Source organism: Chlorocebus sabaeus, chromosome 26 (genome assembly GCF_047675955.1).
Source record: "Chlorocebus sabaeus isolate Y175 chromosome 26, mChlSab1.0.hap1, whole genome shotgun sequence".
NCBI lineage: Eukaryota > Metazoa > Chordata > Mammalia > Primates > Cercopithecidae > Chlorocebus > Chlorocebus sabaeus.
The window spans coordinates 55,064,143-55,083,266 of NC_132929.1; the positions used below are offsets into that span (position 1 = coordinate 55,064,143).

Genomic DNA, 19,124 nt, shown 5'->3' on the forward strand with positions numbered 1-19,124 from the left:
TTTTTTTGTAGAGATGGAGTTTCGCCATGTTGCCCAGGCTGGTCTTCAACTCCTGGCCTCAACAAATTCTCCTGTCTTGGCCTCCAAAAGTGCTGTGATTACAGGCCTGAGCCAGGCGTGTGCCTGGCTCATAGAATTATATAACGTGTAGTCTTTTGTGTCTGACTTCTTTCACTTGGCCTGGGGTTTCCACCGTTCATCCATGGTGTAGCCTGTGTCAGCACCGCTTCTTATGCTGGACATTTCTTTGTATAGATGTATCGTATTTTATCTGTCGGTTGAGAGACATCTGGGTTGTTTCCACATTTTGGCCATTATGTATAATGTTGTTAGGAATATTCAAGTACAAGTTTCTGTGTGTACATGTTTTCACTTCTCTTAGAAGTGGAATTGCTGGGTCATATAGTAATGCTTTTTTTTTTTTTTTTTTTTTTTTTTTTTCATTTTGAGGCAGAGTCTCGCTCTGTCACCCAGGCTGGAGTTCAGTGGCACAATCTTGGCTCACTGCAGCCTCCACCTCCTGGGTTCAAGCAATTCTCCTGCCTCAGCCTCTGGAGCAGCTGGGATTACGGGTGCACACCACCACGACTGGCTAATTTTTGTATTTTTAGTAGAGATGGTGTATAATTCTTTCTCTATGTTGCTGGATTTGGTCTGCTAGTATTTTATTGAGGATTTTGGCATCTGTATTGATAAGGAACATTGCTCTGTAGTTTTCTTGTGATGTCTTTGTTTTTAACCTTTGGACTTTAACTGTTTTTCTTTTTTTAAGAACTCTGGTATCTTTCCCCTAAGTGTGGGAGCACCTTAGTGTCAAAGACATAGTCCATGGGCCTGAGATTCCTAGAGGTCCGCACGGGGCTTGTCATGGAGTAGGGGCAGGGGTGATGACCGAGACCAATTAGGCAGCACCTGCTCTTTACCAGGCTCTGTAGCATCCTCAGGGTTCAAGTGCATTTGAAATTTGTTTATCCCAGTTGGAAGTAGCCATGTCTGCCGATCTCTTTAACTCCAAATAGCACCAAGGCACAGGCCATTCTGCTTATTTCACAACAGTCCTGCCAACACTGGATGCTATAAACATCCTTGTGTGCTCCCCGGTGCCTGGTACAGGAGAGGACTGCACACAGTGGACACTCTGTAGGTGTTTGATAAATGGCTGAAAGGAGGGAATTGGCCCCTGCAGCACCCCCTGCTCCTCTCCCCCCTACTTTTTTTTTGAGATGGAATCTTGCTCTCTTGCCAGGCTGGAGTGTAGTGGCGCGATCTTGGCTCACTGCAACCTCCGCCTCCCGAGTTCAAGCGATTTTCCTGCCACAGCCTCCCAAGTAGCTGGGACTACAGGCGTGTGCCACCATGCTAAGGTAATTTTTTTGTATTTTTAGGATACACAGGTTTTCACCATGTTGGCCAGGATGGTCTTGATCTCTTGACCTTGTGATCCACCCACCTTGGCCTCCCAAAGTGCTAGGATTACAGGCATGAGCCACTGCGCCTGGCTGCCCCTTTTATTTTTTATTTTATTCTTTTGAGACAGAGTCTCGCTGTCACCTAGGCTGGAGTGCTGTGGCGCCATCTCAGCTCACTGCAACCTCCCAATCCCGGGTTCAAACAATTCTCCTGCCTTGGTCTCTTGAGTAGCTGGGACTACAGGCACACACCACCACGCCTGGCTAATTTTTGTATTTTCAGTAGAGATGGGCAACTGATGACCAGCATGCTCCATCCAGGGAGGTGCTCACTCAATGTTTATTGAACAACGAATACAGAAAAGAGAGTCCCTGGAGCTCTATGTGTGGAAAGTAGCCCTTCTGGACAGAAAGAATGTTCGTGGTCCATGTGGTTTGAGTCTGTCAAGAAGGACACTAAGGCACATGGCTGGTGATCTTTGCATCACAGACGTAGGTGAGCTCGTGGTGGAACTCCTCCTTCTCTGTAGGTTTCTAGGCTGGGCACAGAGGTGAGGGCAGAACGCTGGGGGTCCCAGTGGATCTCCCCACAACTTCCTCCAGGGCAGGATTTCCACCCAGGCCCAGGCTGCTCGTTTCTCTCCTTCTCCGCCAGTCTGCACTGCGGCAGCCATGGCTCACACCAGAGGGATGGGGTAGGAGGCGCAGGCAGCCAGGCCACACATGTTCTTTCCGCGCTCGATGAGGAAGTACCTGGGCAAAGAGAGGAGCTGAGGCCCAGCCGGCGGTCTCCTGACCACAGGCCTTTCTAGAATGTTTTGCTGCTCACCAAGAGCTGACTTTAGGGATGAGACCCCTCTGAATTTATTCATAAAACAGTAGCATTCAGCTTATTTGATCACCAGCAAATCACTGACCTGAATTTATGAAGAATTCATTCTTCCTTCTCCTTGGCTGCCAAATGAACATTCCATATCCCACTTCTCCCAAAAATTTACCGAGGGCCCCCTCTTAGCCCTGGCCAGGCCCTCACACAGCTATTTAATCAACAGGACCCTGAGGGAACGAACATGAAAGCTCTCTTTTTCAGATGAAGACATAGAGTCTGGGAGGAGGACAGAACAAAGGCACAGCAGCATGTACACCCAGGCCGCCCCATGCCAGCCTTTTCTCCCCAAAGGAGGGGCTGTCAGTGATCAGGGGTACATTTGTTGCCTTGACTTCTCAGAGACGGACCCTCCCAGACACTGATTTCGTGCCAGCAGAGTTCCGAGTTCTGAGCTGTTTTCCTAGCAGTCCTTCTGAGCCAGCTGGCCTCCTGCTCCCCCTGCAGCATCCTGAAGACCTGGGGCCCTGTGAGGGCTGCAAATGGGGGCTTGGAGATGTGGAGGCTACGTTCTCATGCTCCCTTTCCCCCTGGCCTGGGCTAGGGCTTGGCTGACCAGCTCATTTGCGGAAGCCGTAACTCTGAGGTGGAAGCGATGCCCCCAGGGCCTCCAGGCCTGAGCAACATCCCCCTCCCAGCAGTGGGACCTGGGAGCTGCTTACCCGTTCATTCCCCACTGGGGACCCCAAGAGTTTTTCACGATCCAATAAGGGATCCCATTTTCTTCTCCATACCCAACAGCCAGTACTGCATGGTTTACTTTATCTGGAGTTTTATGGCAGGAAGTACTGGAAAACAAAATTTAAAAAGAGGTGATCATATGGGAAGGATAAAAGCAATGACAGTCCCATCCAACAATGCCTCTTTGAGTGCTTTAGAGCAATGTTCCCCACAGGGGACCAGGGAGGCATGTAAGGTGGTGATTTAATCACATTTAGTCAGCGCGAGAGAACTCCTTTCAGTTCTTTTTATTTTTGAGATGGAGTCTCACTCTGTTGCCCAGGCTGGAGTGCAATGGTGCTCTCTCTGCTCACTGCAACCTCCACCTCCAGGGTTCAAACAATTCTCCTGCCTCAGACTCCTGAGTAGCTGGGATTACAGGTGTGCGCCACCACACCTGGCTAATTTTTGTATTTTGGGTAGAGACGGGGTTTCATCATGCTGGCTAGGTTGGTCTCGAGCTCCTGACCTTGGGTGATCCACCCGCCAAGGCCTCCCAAAGTGCTGGGATTACAGGTGTGAGCCACCACACCCGGCCCTTTCAGTTCTTTTGGCTCTTCTGCTCCTGTCGGGAGACTCCCCATATGGTGCTGGCCCATGTCTCACCCCTGACACTTTCTACTCCCTCTTTCCTAGCAAGGAGAGAGCCGCCTTCCCGCTGCACCTCCTCCAGGCAACAGCGTCTGGCAGAATTTAACATGGCTTTGCCTCGTTGCCACTGCATTTATTAAATATTACTTTACACCTATGGCAAAAATACAACTTCTTCTGTTTACAAAAGTGAACTAGCTTCCATAAGGAAATTCCAAGAAATTCAAGAGAACAAACTGCAGTGGTCAGGTGTGAATTCAGCTGATGTGCAAGTGGGCCATGGGCTCGCGCCAGGCCCGGGGCCAGGTGCTGGGATCCAGGCAGCATGCATAACTGTCCCTTGGAAGCCCTGTTTGGCAGGGAGCAGGTTGGCAAAGAAGCTGCTTCTCTACAGAGGCCTGAGGGCTGTGACAGTGGGAGGGTGACAGAGCCCGCAGGAGGGGGATCCAACCCACCGGGGCGGGGGTGGGCAGGGTGGGTCAGGGAAGGCTCCCCGAGGAGGCGGGGAATGCCCATGGAACTATGAACCCTTCTGTGTGGCTGGGGTGGGGGCTGCAGGGTGGAACAGAGGAGACAGGGGTTTGATGGCAGATGAGTGTAGAAAAAGAGGGAGGACCAGATCATGAGGGTCCCCCTGAGGGTAGGACCCTGGGAAAGCAGGGACACTGGTGTATTCAAAGGTTGGTGTATCAAGAGGAGTGTTTCAGAAGGCAGAGAGCTCGCAGTGGAGACTGGAACAGTGTGTGGGGGATTAGGGGGTCCAAGGACAATGATGGCCGGGGCAGAGCCTCAGGGAGAGAGAGGAGAGCACAGACGTGAGTGACGTTAAAGGGCAGCAACTGATGAAGGGAGGGAAATGAGGCTGCAAACCAGGCAGGCGAAGAGGTGCTGGTGAGAGAAACCCTGTAGTAAAGAGGCTAAAGCTTGGTTTTTCTGAAGAAGCCTGGGTGACTCCTCCAGTGCAGGATCCTAGTGTGTGAGGGCAGCTACTCTCTCCTCCCTATTTTATGTCTTTGAATTTTTAAACATGGGTTTTCTTTATCTGAGACAGAGCTTCACTCTGTCACCAAGGTTGGAGTGCAGTGGCACAATCTTGGCTCAGTGCTACCTCTACCTGCCGGGTTCAAGCAAATCTTGTGTTTCAGCCTCCTGAGTAGCTGGGATTACAGGCGAGCACCACCATGCCTGGTTTTTTTTCATTTTTGTATTTTTAGTAGAGACGGGGTTTCGCCATGTTGGCCAGGCTGGTCTCTAACTCCTGGCCTCAAGTGATCCGCCCGCCTTGGCCTCCCAAAGTGCTGGGAGTACAGGCGTGAGCCACCACGCCTGGCCTGAACATGGGTTTTTCAAACTGGAGGCAGCTCTTCTGTTAAGGAACACCGAGCTCTCACATTTTGGCCCTAGCTCTCACTAGCCAGGTGGCCTGTGTCTGCTGTATCCTTTCTGACCTTGTCTCCTTTGCTGTGAGAAGAGGCCATGGCTCCTAGCCCTTGGGGCTGTGTGAGGATTACCTGAGGGATGTGTAAAACGCCCAGCACCTGGCTGGTGTCATGAAGGGTCTGACACAGAGGAGTCTGCGCTGTGAGCCCAAGTCCCATGAGTAGGGTGTGAGGAGGCCCACCAAGGCCCTCCCCACTGTCCCTCCTGGTTCCTGGGACCCCGACTCACCTGGAGTAGATGCCCGTTTTATACATCATGAAGTCCTGAGTCACCTCGAAGGCAAAGCTCACAGGGTTGTAGAGGGCCACAGCCTCTACCATCGCTTCCTCATCATACTGTAGAAACAGGACCGAGACAGACACACACGGCCTGTCACCTCCCTACTCCTTTCACAGTACAGCCTTTTGCCTCAAGCTAGGGGCTAGAGGCCCAGAGCAGCATCATGGCCAGAACTAGCTCCCCTGTGGCCTCTCTCCCTTCCCGTCTCTGGCTGGGTCTGTCTGGCCATCTCTCGTTCCTCTCCCCAACTCTGCTCCTAGGAAGAACCCTGCACCCTCTGGGATAGGGACCTTGGGGGACAGTGTGGACCCACTCATTCAGTCATTCACACCCATTCCCTGAGGTCCTCTCCTGGGCCAGCAGCTCTCAGGGCTGCAGAGATGGGTATGATGTCCCACTACCCCAGGACGCCCTACACCCATAAACCCAGTCCACAAAGATTTGCTGCTAGAACACAGGGATTATAAACCATGGACGGGTAGGTCCCAGATGGCGGTGGAAACAAGAGATGACCCAGCTGAGGGCTGTGTGCCTTCTGAGTAGAACCTGTCCTCTCCAAGGGGGAAGGCAGGTGGGGGAAGTCAGGGTGGCTTCCTGGAGGCTGCAGCTTTGGAACAGAGCTGCAGAGACCAGGTGACAGCAGCAGGTAGAACCTCATGTGGAACTTTAAAAAAACCCCAAGTCCAGGCTGTGTCCCAGACCAACTACAGCAGTATCTGCAGGGTGGGGCCCAGGCAGCAGCACTTTTTGGAGCTTCTGGGTTGGGGGTGGCTGGGTTCAAGTGCACTAACGAAGAGACCTCTGGGAGTTGAAATGGGGGTGAAAGTTACCTGCGCTGACGCCAGGGCCCTGCTGAAGGGAAGCAAGTGCAGGAGGGACGGGGCGCCCAGCCTCCCTCCGTCCTGCCTCCCTGGAGGGGTGGACAGAGACCCAGCGGTGAAAAGCAAACAGCTGCCTGGCGAGGGAGTGCCTTCCTTCCTGGTATGTGGACGAGGCCTTGTGAGCCCGACAAGTCGGGGCATATCTGAGACATGGAGGGCACAGAGGCCGGCCCAGCACAGGGGTGATGACTTCTGTGGGTGGCACCATTTCCACCCCATGGGCCTGCCCAAGAGGGCTGAATGCCAGTTCTGGCCTGGTCGTCAGGGCCCTGCAGGTGTTACCAATGAGGCTCTTCTGGGGACCACGTAAAGGATACCTTTGAGGCCCCAATTCACCTGTCTGTGGGATATCACGGCCCAGAGCAGCCAGCCTGAGTGACAGCAGCAACATTCTGAAGAGGGTGATATCCTGAGTACAGGGTGTGGACTGTACGCTGTCAAGGCAATGAGCCCTGGTTCTGGAATGACATATTCTTAGTTCAAATCCAGCATCCATTTCCTAGCTCTGTGGCCTTGGGCATGTTACTTAACCCCTTGGAGCTCGTTTCCTCATCTGTCACATGAGGTAATAAGGATACTCATCTCCTAGGGCCAGTTCGGGTCTAGAGGGGATAGTGTGTGTGGAGGGTTGGTACATCGCCTAGAAGTACTCCATCAAGTTAAGGATGTTACTGCTGAGAGCTTGGCATATGCTTCCACTAAATGGCAGCTGCTGTCATTACACAGACATCACGTTTGTGAACTGTACATATATTCGTGGGCACACACACAACCTGAGGGATATTCCTCCACTCCTCACACATACCCTCCCACACTTATACGCATGCACACTGGAGTCATGAGGGCGTTCACTCACGTTCCAGTTCTCTCTGGGAGAAGCAGGGTAAGACCACACTTCCCTATTCACTTGAGGTCAACTGTGACTGGGCAACTTGCTTTGGCTTTAGAGCTAGGGCATCATTTACCACCCTCTTCCCCTCTAGTCCTGGCATGAGGCCAATGACACTGAGCACACACCACCCTCCCTAAGCTGTGCATGGGCGCAGGGGTGCCACACACCCTTTGACTGTTGTCAGCCATGCAGATTGGGCACAGTTGTTATTACAACAGAACCTGGCTCATCCTGAGTGACACACACTCACCCTCCTCAGTCTCACACATGCTGTGTCAAGCACATGCCCATACCTGCTTCTATGGGATGTGGACAATTGCTTGCATTTTACAGGCAAGAAAAGAGAACCACAAGAATGAAGGCATGGGTGGATCTGGAGTTCAGAACCAAAGAGCCTGCCTGCCAGTTCGCACTTTCCCTCCCATCTCCCACCTCGCCACTGTCACGGCAACTGAGACCCAATGATAATCTGAACTCATCGAAGGGATGTGCTGCCAGAAAGGCTGCCCTGTTGGGCCCGTTGGCTATCGGACAGCGTGAGAGAGGTCTCCTCATCAGGACACATTCCCCATCCCAGGGGGGATCGGCACTCACGATTGTGATGTTGGCTACATCCTTGACAAAGCCGATGGCCTTTCCAGGCCGGAACTTGCAATCACCATCCTGTTGAGGATGCAAAGGGCATGAAATACAGGTTAGGGACCTGAAGTCTCAGCCTCCCCATGCAGTTCAATAACATTTACTAAACAAAACAAGATGTGCCAGGGCCTGGCATCCTTGTCTTCAACGAGCTTAGGGTCTGGTAGCAGATGGTCCTGTCCTGGCTTTGGCAGAGGTGGGCACACATGGTGTGTGGTGGGAGCCTGGGGAGGGGCCTGACCCGGCCTGAGGAAACTCGCTGAGAAGTGGAGGCCGAGTCAGAGCCTGTGTGGCAGGGGAGTGGGGACAGTCTCAGCCCCAAGAGGCAGGTGCAGGGGTAAAGTCACAAGGAGGGAAGCACAGCCCTTTCAAGGTAGGAGAGAAGGCAGCAGGACAACCGACAGGACTGGAGGGAGGGCAGGACCTGGCATTTAGGAACCAGCATGGGGCTGGGCCTGGGCGTGAGGTTAAGAAGGGAGAGTCGGCCAGTTGCAGTGGCTCACGCCTGTAATCGCAGCACTTTGGGAGGCCGAGGTGGGTAGATCATGAGGCCAGGAGTTCAATACCAGTCTGGCCAAGATGGTGAAACCCTGTCTCTACTAAAAATACAAAAAACTAGCTGGGCATGGGGACGGGTGCTTGTAATCCCAGCTACTCAGGAGGCTGAGGCAGATAATTGCTTGAACTCGGGAGGCGGAGGTTGCAGTGAGCCGAGATTGCACCATTGCACTCCAGCCTGGGCAACAAAGCAAGACTCCATCTCAAAAAAAAAAAAAAAAAAAAAAAAAAAGAGGGGAGAATAAAAGAGACAGGGACAGGAAGACTGAGTTGGAGTCTGGGCTTTCTCCTGAAGGCCTCATGGAGCCTCTGCGGCTTTCTGATTTAGGCAGGCATGGGGTCTGAGCTGGGTCTGAGAGGCCTGGGGGAGGCCACCCTCAGGGGTCTGGATGGAAGCCCCAGTCTGAGCGGTCAGCGACACAGATGGGCAAAGGGAGTTCTGTGAGGTCTGTGGTGGTCAGCAGGCTGGCGGCAGGGCAGGGTAGGGAGGGGGACCGGCCTGACAGGACTATGGACACCCAGGAAATTCTGAGGGAGGCCAGTACCGCTCGTCACCGCGAGGGGAAATACAGGAAGAGCAACAGGTCTTGGGGAAAGACAAGTCACTTGGCTGTGGCCAGGCTGGGCGGAGGCGATGGTGGGGAGAACCAGCAGCCTTGATAGCGTGGGGGTGGGGGTGGGCCCCCAAAGGGTCCTTGGCACAAGAGGCCGACTGCATGGACAGAAGCTAGAGGCGAGAGGATGGCGCTCGTGGCAGGAGGGAGAGGAGCCCGGAAGATGGGGCAGGTGGGGGGAAGGAGGGGTCCTGAGAAGGCTGGCTCAGGAAGGAGAGATACGGTACTGCAGAGCGGGTATGGGGTGAGAATAAGAGGCCCCTAGACTAGTGAGAGCAGTGGGCTCAGGTGGGTGGAGGAGGGGACGGAAGAATTTGGAGAGCACAGATGATTGTGAGAATTCCAGTGGGAGGGAGGTGGGGGGAGAAGGGATGTCTTCCAGGCTGGGGACGGGGTGAAACTAGGCGTGCTGTACACCAAGGAGACAGAGCGGAGGCTGCTGGAGTTACCTTGCCCTGGTAGGGGTAGGTGTCTTCACCCATGATCCCCTTGTTGTACAGGATGTACTCGAAAGCCTGGCTGGGGAGACCCCTGCAAGAAGTACACACAGGTGAGCCCACCTGGGGCCGTCCTGATAGAGGCGGGACCCTCAGGGGCTGGCGCAGCAAGATGTCTGGCCTGGCAGGCTGGGGACTTGGTTGGGCGTGTCCCAGTGGCAGAGGAGATCTCTGAGAGGCCTTGAGATAAGACTCAGCAAACTCAGGTAAGGCCACCGGAGTTCAAGGACCAGTCCAAACATGCCTCAGTGGGACAAAGACCCCTCAAGGCCAGCCGCCCTGTCAGGAGCGCACAGCCCCACGCCACGGTCAACAGCATCAGCCCAGAGCAGTGATCAGCACGGCCGTGCCCCTGAGCAGGCGCTTCCCAGGCACGGCTCCCTGATCCCTCGTGTCGACCCTGTGTGGTAGATGCTGTAATTTGCTGAGGCAAAGAGGCTGAATAACCTGGCCAGGGCCACACAGCTAAAGCTGGGAAGTGGTTCAAAAGTGGGTCTTTTTCTACATCACATGGCCTCCCAGAATAAACAAAAACTCAGCAATCCCCATCCCTTCTCTGTTTCTCTCCATAGCATTCCGCACCACCTGACCTAGTCTAGCCTTGACCGTGGTCTGTCTGAGCCTGTCAGAATGCCCGCTCCTCCAGTTCTGCTGAGCGCTGTATCCCCAGGGCCTACACACAGTGGGTGCTCTGTGATATTTGTTGTATGAATGAGTAAAGGAAGTATCATCCCGAACCAAAGCAAACAGACTCCTTTGAAAAACAGGCTGGATGTGGTGGCTCACGCCTGTAATTCCAGTACTTTGGGAGGCCAAGGCAGGCAGATCACCTGAAGTCAGGGGTACGAGACTAGCCTGGCCAACATGGTGAAACCCCATCTCTACTAAAAATACAAAAATTAGCTACGTGTGGTGGTACACACCTGTAATGCCGTGGACCACCGCCAGGAGGCTGAGGCAAGAGAATCGCTTGAACACAGGCAGCGGAGGTTGCAGCGAGCCGAGACTGCGTCACTGCACTCCAGCCTGGGCGACAAGAGCGAGACTCTGTCTCAAAAAATAATAATAATAATAAAAAATGAAATAAAAACAGTGGGACCCCAGAGTGCCCAAATGTCAGACTCTTGTTATGGGTCGGATTTCTTTTTTTTTTTTTTTTTTGAGACGGAGTCTCGCTCTGTCACCCAGGTTGGAGTGCAGTGGCCAGATCTCAGCTCACTGCAAGCTCCACCTCCCAGGTTCACGCCATTCTCCCGCCTCAGCCTCCGGAGTAGCTGGGACTACAGGCGCCCGCCACCTCGCCCGGCTAGTTTTTTATATTTTTTAGTAGAGAGGGGGTTTCACCGGGTTAGCCAGGATGGTCTCGATCTCCTGACCTCGTGATTCGCCCGTCTCGGCCTCCCATAGTGCTGGGATTACAGGCTTGAGCCACCGCGCCCGGCCCTATGGGTCGGATTTCTAAGCTGTGGAACGGAAACAGACCAGAAGTGAGGGGACACTGAGCAGGATGGTGGATCTGAGAGCAGGCTGTGACGGCTCCCTGCAGGAGGAAGAGCCAGCTTAGAGGGGCTGGGGCCTGGGAGAGGAATGTGCCCCAGGGAGGTGGAGGGCAGCTGAGGCAGGGCACCCCAAGGGCCTGGCTTTATGCACACCATGTGCCAGGTGAGCAAAGACCACCGAAATGTCTCAGAGCACTGCATGAAGGGAGGGCTACAGTCACTGTAGAAATGTCAGCAAATTCCTGGCAACCTGCTTTAGAGTGGGCCAGGAAAGCAGGTCCAGGCAAGGTACAGCCCTTACGCAAGGCCACCTCACCCTCACAGGGTGCAACGAGCTTGGGAGGCTGGGACTTCAGCAAGTTCATCTAAAGGCCAACCCTGTATCTGTGTGTGGATCTCGGGTTTAGAGGATGATGTGTAATGGTGTGTTGCTCACTCTATTAAATTCTTTTAGCCACACTCCCAGAGGCCTTGGTGGCGGGTGGGGTCAACCGTGCTGTGGAGAGCCAGGTGATACAGTGGAGAGAGGACAGAGGCCTGGGCTCGGACTCCAGCTCTGCCCTGTCCTGGCTATGAGACATGGCCATGTGAGGTGACCGCCCTTGTATGACAGAGACCATTTAGCCATCACCCAGGGCAGTGGTGGGATTATATCTGTGGCACAGCCAGCACACACTGGATCCTGTCGAAGCGGTCAGTGGGAAATGAGGAGGTTTTGGGCCCCTCCTGGTCAGGGACATACCCTTGGCAGCCGTGATTGTTGAAGTCCTGGGCGCAGTCCACCAGCTGCTGTTCAGCCTGGAAGAAGGACACAACCCAGTAAGCTGCGAGCTGAGAAGCCATCAAAGGTTTGGCACGAGGCGCTGAGCCTCCTGGCTGAGCCACATCTGGGGCCCCATCAGTGCTGTGTCCAGGTGATCAAATTATAAACTCCCCAAGGGCAGGAACAGTTGCTGTATATCCTGCAGTGCCAGCTCAGCAGCTGGCATATGTCAGGAGGGACTCAGTAAGCAGGGGCAGCCAGGGAAGGTGAGAGGGGGCGAAGGTTGCTGGGTCCAAGCCCTTGCCCTGTAGGTGTGCCCATACGATGCAGAGCATGGGGTCCCACAGTGGTGTATAGGATGGGGGAAACAGGCCTAGCCAGAAACCCTACCCCCACCTGTCTTCAACCTAGGGCCCTCATGGCCTCACCAGGCCTGCTGTGCACACTCCCTCCTTCCCACACAGAGGCAGGGGCTAGGACAGTTCCTGCAGGGGCATCATCCCTCTCTTGTGGGCGAGGGGATGGATGCATAGGTCCCAGCTCTTCCCTCATGAAGACAACTGAGGCTGCTGGGAAGGGCGTAGCTCCTAGCTGGCTACCCACTAGGCAGGCTCCGCCTTTCTGAACCCCTCCGCGGGGAAGGCTCCAGGCTCTCAAGCTAAGGACCACCCAGATCCACCTGGGAATGAGCCCTTGGGCCAGTTCCTTAATAAACTCAGATCCTTCCCAGGAAAAGCATCAGTTAAGATTCTCATGCTAGATGTCCACAAGGCTGGGGCATCTGGGTCCATCTGAAACAGCACCCTTAGCCAGTGCTCCAGGGAGACCAAAGGCTCAGGCCTGGCCCACATCAAGCTGGGGTGTCTCCTGCAGGGGGTGGCCTGTGGCTGATTTCTTACCAAGGACAGCATCTTCCCGGTTGCGATGGCAATCGCAGACTCCAGGGCCCCTGTGGTGGAGAAAGTCCAGCAACTGCCGCAGGCACCCTGGAAAGGCCAGGGGAGGGCAGAGGACATCAGTGATGGGGACACCGTGAGACAGCCTTGCCTTCTGCCTTCCTCTGCTGACCCTGCCAGAGCTCCCGAGTCCTCAAGTGCCTTGACGGTTTACAACGCCCTATTCCAGACCCATTCATTCTGAGCCTCACAAGTCCTGAGAGGCTTGCAAAGGAGCAGGAGCAGCAGGTGGCCTCTGACCAGCACGTGTGGACTCCCAATCCCCACCATCCTGCCAGGGCCTGGAGTCCCCCACCCCATTCTACAGTCTTCTGGCTCTCTTCCTTCTCGATCTTCAGCTGGCTCCTCTTTTCGCCACTGGTTCCCCGCAGAAGGATGCCCCAAAGTTCTGTTTTTAGAACCTTCTCTCACCTTTCCACCTCCAGTCTCATTCTGCCCACAGTCCTGTTAAACTAACAGCTCCCCAAACCCTAGCCCAGTGCTGACCTCCACTCAGGCTCAGACATCCAACTAACTGCAGACAACCCCACCCAGACACCCCTGACACCCCAGACTTTGAGGGACCCGCCCCATCCACCCATCTCCCGACCTTCTGACAGTTCATTGCCGCTGCCTGGCCCCCTTATTCACAACACCTCCAGAATAACATGAGGGTTAGGTGTGGGGGGCTGCAGCCTGCCTGCCTGGTTCACATCCCAGCTCTGCCACACACCAGGTGGGTGACCTGGGCAAGTCACTTCCCCTCTCGAAGCGTTGGCTGCATTGCTTGTAAAGTGGGAATGGCGAGGGTTCCTGCTTGCAGGGCACTAGCAGGGTTAGGTCAGATCCTGCTGGTCAGGCAGTCGCCCCCATGGGCACAATGCTGGTGGCTGCCGTAAGGATTTCTCTCGGGCTCATCCCTGTTTCTTTGCCTCGCTGGTTCAGTCTTTCATCTTCGGCTTCTGAAATGTCTCTAAGTCCCCTTCCTGCCTTCCATGTCATCATCCCAGGTTCACACTGGCCTCCCCCAATCTCTTCCCTTTACATATCTCTCTCAGCTGGGGGAGGTAGGGACGGCCTGGTGAGAGAGTCCCTGAGACGGTCAATGAGGCAGGCGTGGCCACTTCAGGGGAGACTATGCTCACTGCTGAAGGAGGCGGAGCTGGGCTGAGCCTTGGGTGCTAGACTTGGGGCAGGGGCCTGGTTTTGAGTCCCCTCTGTCACTTACTTACCTTGGACCTCAGGCAAACCACCCTCCCTCTCAGGCTCCCCCTCTGTAAAGTGAGAAACTCTCAAAGGGGGTGCTGAGCTGATGGACGCTGGGGCTGCTGTCCATCTCTATCCCCACACAGCGGCCACAGTAAGAGACAGCACACATGTATGACAGGAAGCACCTCATTGTGCTCCCTTAGCCCAGCTGGCTGCATTCTGCCTGATAGCCCGGGATCAGTTAACAGGAGGACTTGGAAAATTCTTGGTGGGCCTCCCTTTCCTACCTGTCCAAGTGGTGAGCAGGTTTAGGTTTCCACACTTACTACGTGTTGCCCTGAATTGTCATGTGGTTCTCAGAGGGTCTAAAAAGGTTACAGGGGCAAAGGTAGGCTTCTACTCCACTTCCTGCAGCAAGGAGAGGTTTGCTTTGGCTCCTGGGTGCTAGTTAAACATCCAACACTTGGCAGGCTCCATGAACACTGTGAGCCCGGGAGGATTTAAAGCTGTGCTGCATGGCTTTTCGGAAAGTGAAAAAACATTTCTCATGGAGAATTTTGATGGAAAGCCAGGAGTTTCCAGGAAGGAAACCTTCACTTCATATTTCCTAGAGAACAGAGGTCAGCGTCTTTCTGAAGAAGGCCACAGCAGGTTCACTGCTAGGGGAGGGGCCACAGCAGGCCAGGAGAACAGTGGGGGCAGGGTCCAGACTCTCTGGGACAGGGCCTGTGTTGAGACCCCCCACTGCTCCCCCATGGAGGAAGGCGGGGCCTCTCACCTTGCCAAGCCCTCTGTGCCCCACAACGAGGGCCACGGAGGCCAGCCCCTGCCATGAGAAGCTTGCTGATGCACGACACACGGACTAACCAGAGGGATGCGGCCAGCCAGGGCAGGGGCTGGACCCTGGTGACTCGGAGAGGAAGGAGCGGGGAAGAGGAGGTGCATGGGGTTCTGGTGTCCAGATGGGCACAGGGAACATAATGTTTTAGATGGCTCTGTAGGAGAGACCTGGCACCAATGGGAAAATGTGGGGCGTGGCGAAGGAAGGCAATGAACTGTGGCCCAATAAAGAGGAACTTTTGCATCCTCCAGAGCAGCCTAGAGAAGTGCTGACCTCCCTGGCCCCTCAAAGGAAGAGGGCTGGAGAGATGCTGAGAGGAAACAGAGGCAGGGATGTGCTTAAGGTGGTTTTGTGGACCTTTTGAGTTGTTCTTCCTAGTGTATTGTCTGGGAGTGTGGCTGTTTTGCAGGGAGAGGATGGAGATTGCCAAGCATACCTGATTTTTCACAGGTGAGACAAAATTTCCTTTTTTCCGCCAGTCCATGGAAGGTGGGTAGGGACCAGTACCTCGAAGGTAGTTACTTTTGGTGGCTGAGCAATTCTGGAACAACCAAACACATTATTTTCGGGAAAATAAACAAAACCAAAAACCTTTCTGACAACAAGAAGAAGAAATGTATAAAAATGGAATCACCAAGAGAGAATGAGAAAGACTGCAGCTGTCAGAACCTTCCCTCTCCTGTCTACTGGTCCCAGATGCTAAATGACATGTTCCCTTGAGAGTCCAGAGCGTTAGGATAGTGTAGACAGATGTAGCAAATAAAAATACAGCTCATCTAGTTAAATTTGAATTTCAGGTAAACCACAAATAACTTTGTAGTGTAAGTATATCCTGTGCAATATTTAGAATATACTTATGCTAAAGAATTACTTGTTGTTGATCTGAAATTCATTTTTAACTGAGCATCTATATTTTAATCTGGGAGCCCGAAGTTAAGGGTCCACATTGCTAAGGCCATGGGCCTGGACTGCTGAGAGCTGACTACTCTGGTTCCCCCAAAGAATCTGGGGACACCCTCAGCTGCATCTGGGGATGGGACAGAATCTGCCTAGAAGCAGAGCAGGCTCCAAATTTATTCCAAAGGTTTCACTAAAAGGATTCAGATTTGGTTGCAATGAATTATACCTACCTGAGGCTCTGACCAAAGATACTTGTGCTTTATTTCAGCAAAGCTCATGTCTGAAAATTGGTTCAGTGCCACTAGAAAGAGGAAGGAAAAAACCAAAATAAAACAGGTGACTAGTGAATCATTAATGAAGAGACAAGAAAAAATGATAAAACCTCCTGTTTACCTGTATCCTGTTTAGAACCACTGCAACTCATCTCCTTTAAGTTTCTGTATTTAATATAATTCAGTATACTAAGGTCAGCCCTTACAGTGCTGCCAAAATACCTGGGGAGCTTTTTTGATGGTATAGATACCCGGGCCACACTCCAGAGATGCTAATGCAGTTGGTCTGGGGTGGAGCCGGGGCACTTACTTTTTTAGATACTCCCCTCGTGAATCTGATGGATGGCTAGGTAAAGAACCACTCCACTGGTGCCAGGGGCCTTCCCACCTGCTGCCTCATTTGGTCTCTACACAGCCCCAGGAGGGATGAGTGATCATTTCCGCTTTTCCTTTTTTCTTTTTTTTTGAGACGGAGTCTCGCTCTGTTGCCCAGGCTGGAGGCAGTGGTGCAATCTCGGCTCACTGCAACCTCTGCCTCCTGGGTTCAAGCGATTCTCCTGCCTCAGCTTCCCTAGTCGCTGGGACTACAGGCGCCTGCCACCATGCCTGGCTAATTTTTGTATTTTTAGTAGAGATGGGGTTTCGCCATGTTGGCCAGGCTGGTCTCCAATTCCTGACCTCGTCTTCAGGGATTACAGGCGTGGGCCACCACACCTGGCCTCATTTCCTCTTTACTGCCCATATTAGCATCCCTGAAGGTCACAGGCTAGGACTGGGCAGAAATGAGTTTCAAGCCCAAGTTTCCTTCCAGTTCATGCTTGATGCCTTTATTACCAATTTAGTCAACTACCAATATTTCTCAGAGGCCTTAGCAAATATGCCGGACGTGTGTGTGTTTCTAGTGAAATTAATCCGGAGTGAAGGCAGATGTTCCCAGGGTCTGCTCTGAGCCCATGAGCAACCCCTACCCCCCACAACAATCCAAAGACAGAGCTTGGCTTCTAGGCTGGACCCTCAGATGGCAGGAATGGGGCAGGGGCTTCTACAGTCTCTTGTAAACTTCACAACCACCCAGAGGGGTACCGGCTTTGTCCCAAATTTACGATCCCACATGACACAGAGAGTAACAGCGGAGCCACAATCTGAGGTCAGCCAAACACAACTTCAGAGCCCGGGCTTCTGCTCCCTCCACCCACCAGCACCCAGTGGGCCCTTTCATGGGCTGGTTCACTAACTGACTTCTTTCCAGGAAGGAAGGTGTCCACATACTTTTAAATGTGTGGTTCCCATTGTTGTGGGCATTTATCTTCCTCCAGTTGCTGGCAAACGTCTGCATCCTGTGGTGGTACTCCTCCGTGCTGTATGTCTTATGGTGCTAAAACAAAACACGCCAGCAGTGAGTCATGGAAACAGGATACAGCTCCCCAGAGGGAGACGTTTTTGTTTTCATAAGAGGAAAGACGAAGGTTTTCTTTCTGCTATCATTCACAGGCCCAATCTGTGTTTATGGGCGGGGCACTGCCCTTAGTCTCTGCTGAGAAATTTGGGAAGTTACAAAACAACCCCATCTTCAGGGTCCTGTGGCCAGAATGAAAACCATGCAGCTGCTTGAAAGTCAGCTTGCGGTCCAAGAGGCACTGGTGGACAGACCCGCCACATGCGGGGCACTCCTGGACGCCACTGCTGGTGCTGGGTCAAGTTTATGGCAAAAATCACCATTTTTCAAAAGCACAAGCACTGGTGTTCCTCAACTGATTTTGCAACCAGTGCACAGTGTGCTTTGGTTTTCTAAAAACAAATGTGTATAATTTTTTATTGATATATAGCTGATGTACTTTTTTTGATACATGTAATATTTCGATATAGTCATATAATCTGTAATAATCAAATCAAGGTAACTGGGATATCCATTACTTTAAACATTTCTTTATGCTGGGAACATTCAACTTATTCTCTTATAGCTATTTGGAAATACACAATAAATTATTGCTTACTACAGTCCAATCTACTTATTTGCTAAACACTTGGTTTCATTTCTTCTATCTAAGTATTTTTGGGCCAGGTGTGGTGGTTCACGCCTGTAATCCCAGCACTTTGGGAGGCTGAGGCGGGTGGATCACCTGAGGTCGGGCGTTCAAGACCCACCTGGCCAACATGGTGAAACCCCATCTCTACTAAAAATACAAAAATTAGTTGGGCGTGGTGGCAGGCACCTGTAATCGCAGCTACTCAGGAGGTTGAGGCATGAGAATCGCTTGAACCCGGGAGGTGGAGGTTGCAGTGAGCAGAGAGTGCACCACTGCACTCCAGCCTGGGTGACAAAGTGAGACTCTGTCTCAAAAAAAAAAAAAAATTTCTTTGTATTCATGAATCAATTCATCTTCATCTCTGCTTCCCTACCCTTCCTAGCCTCTGGTAGTCACCATTCTACTATCTTTCCTCATGAGATCCACCTTTTTATCTCTCACATATGAGTGAGAACATGCAATATTTGCCTTTCCATGCCTGGCTTATTTCACTCAACATACTGGCCTCCAGTTCCATCCATGTTGCTGCAGATGACAGAATCTCATATTTTTACGGCTGAATAATATTCCATTGTGTATATACACCATGTTTGCTTTCCCCGTTGATAGGCACTTAGGTTGATTCCGTATCTTGGCTATTGTGACTAGTTCTGCAATAAACATGAGGGTTCAGTTATCTTCCCATTATACTATTTTCCTTTCTTTTGGATATATACTCAGTAGTAGGCTTGTTGGGTCATATGGTAGTTTTGTTTTGAGTTTTTGGTGGAACCCCCATACTGTTTTTGTTTTGTTTTGTTTTGTTTTTTACAATGGTTGTACTAATTTACATTCTCCACAATATGCTTTGAATACAAAATACAGAAACGAATCCCAGGGCTTGGAAGGCTGTCAGCCAAGTTCATCACTCGGGACCACTATTTGGAAGGAATTTACTTAACTGCATCTTTCCCAGTGTTTGGCCAATTCGACGTCTGGAAAGACCCCATTAGGCAAAGTTGGAAATTCCCTCTTTCATTGTCTCAAATCTGGGACAGTTTGGTGTGATAACAGGAAACTGTGAAATGAAAAACTTCAGAAAGAAGAAGTTGGGCACTGACCTTAGACATCCATGACTTGAAGTGAAACTTCTCTGTAAAAAGAAAAAAAAAATTAGGTCTGGGCACATCACAATAATGTTGAGTCTACAGTAAAGTAGGGCACTTTAGAACTGATTTGCATTTTAGAAAATTAGGCTAAATTTAAAACATCAAAAATGGTGTGATATAATGC

General features: G+C 52.2%; 1 protein-coding gene across 1 annotated transcript in view; it reads right to left on the minus strand.

Moving 5' to 3' along the window:
* Positions 1-1,730: 1,730 nt before the first annotated feature.
* CTSH (cathepsin H) overlaps positions 1,731-19,124 on the minus strand; it is a 21,477-nt gene continuing 4,083 nt past the window's right edge. The window contains exons 2-12 of the mRNA XM_008015698.3: positions 18,953-18,984; positions 17,095-17,200; positions 15,784-15,854; positions 15,090-15,194; positions 12,568-12,654; positions 11,648-11,703; positions 9,359-9,440; positions 7,693-7,761; positions 5,275-5,381; positions 2,958-3,083; positions 1,731-2,162 (exon numbers count right to left, since the gene is read on the minus strand). Of these exons, the coding sequence (XP_008013889.3) occupies positions 2,087-2,162; positions 2,958-3,083; positions 5,275-5,381; positions 7,693-7,761; positions 9,359-9,440; positions 11,648-11,703; positions 12,568-12,654; positions 15,090-15,194; positions 15,784-15,854; positions 17,095-17,200; positions 18,953-18,984 (917 nt within the window). The 3' untranslated portion in view covers positions 1,731-2,086. The remainder of the gene's footprint in view (positions 2,163-2,957; positions 3,084-5,274; positions 5,382-7,692; positions 7,762-9,358; positions 9,441-11,647; positions 11,704-12,567; positions 12,655-15,089; positions 15,195-15,783; positions 15,855-17,094; positions 17,201-18,952; positions 18,985-19,124) is intronic.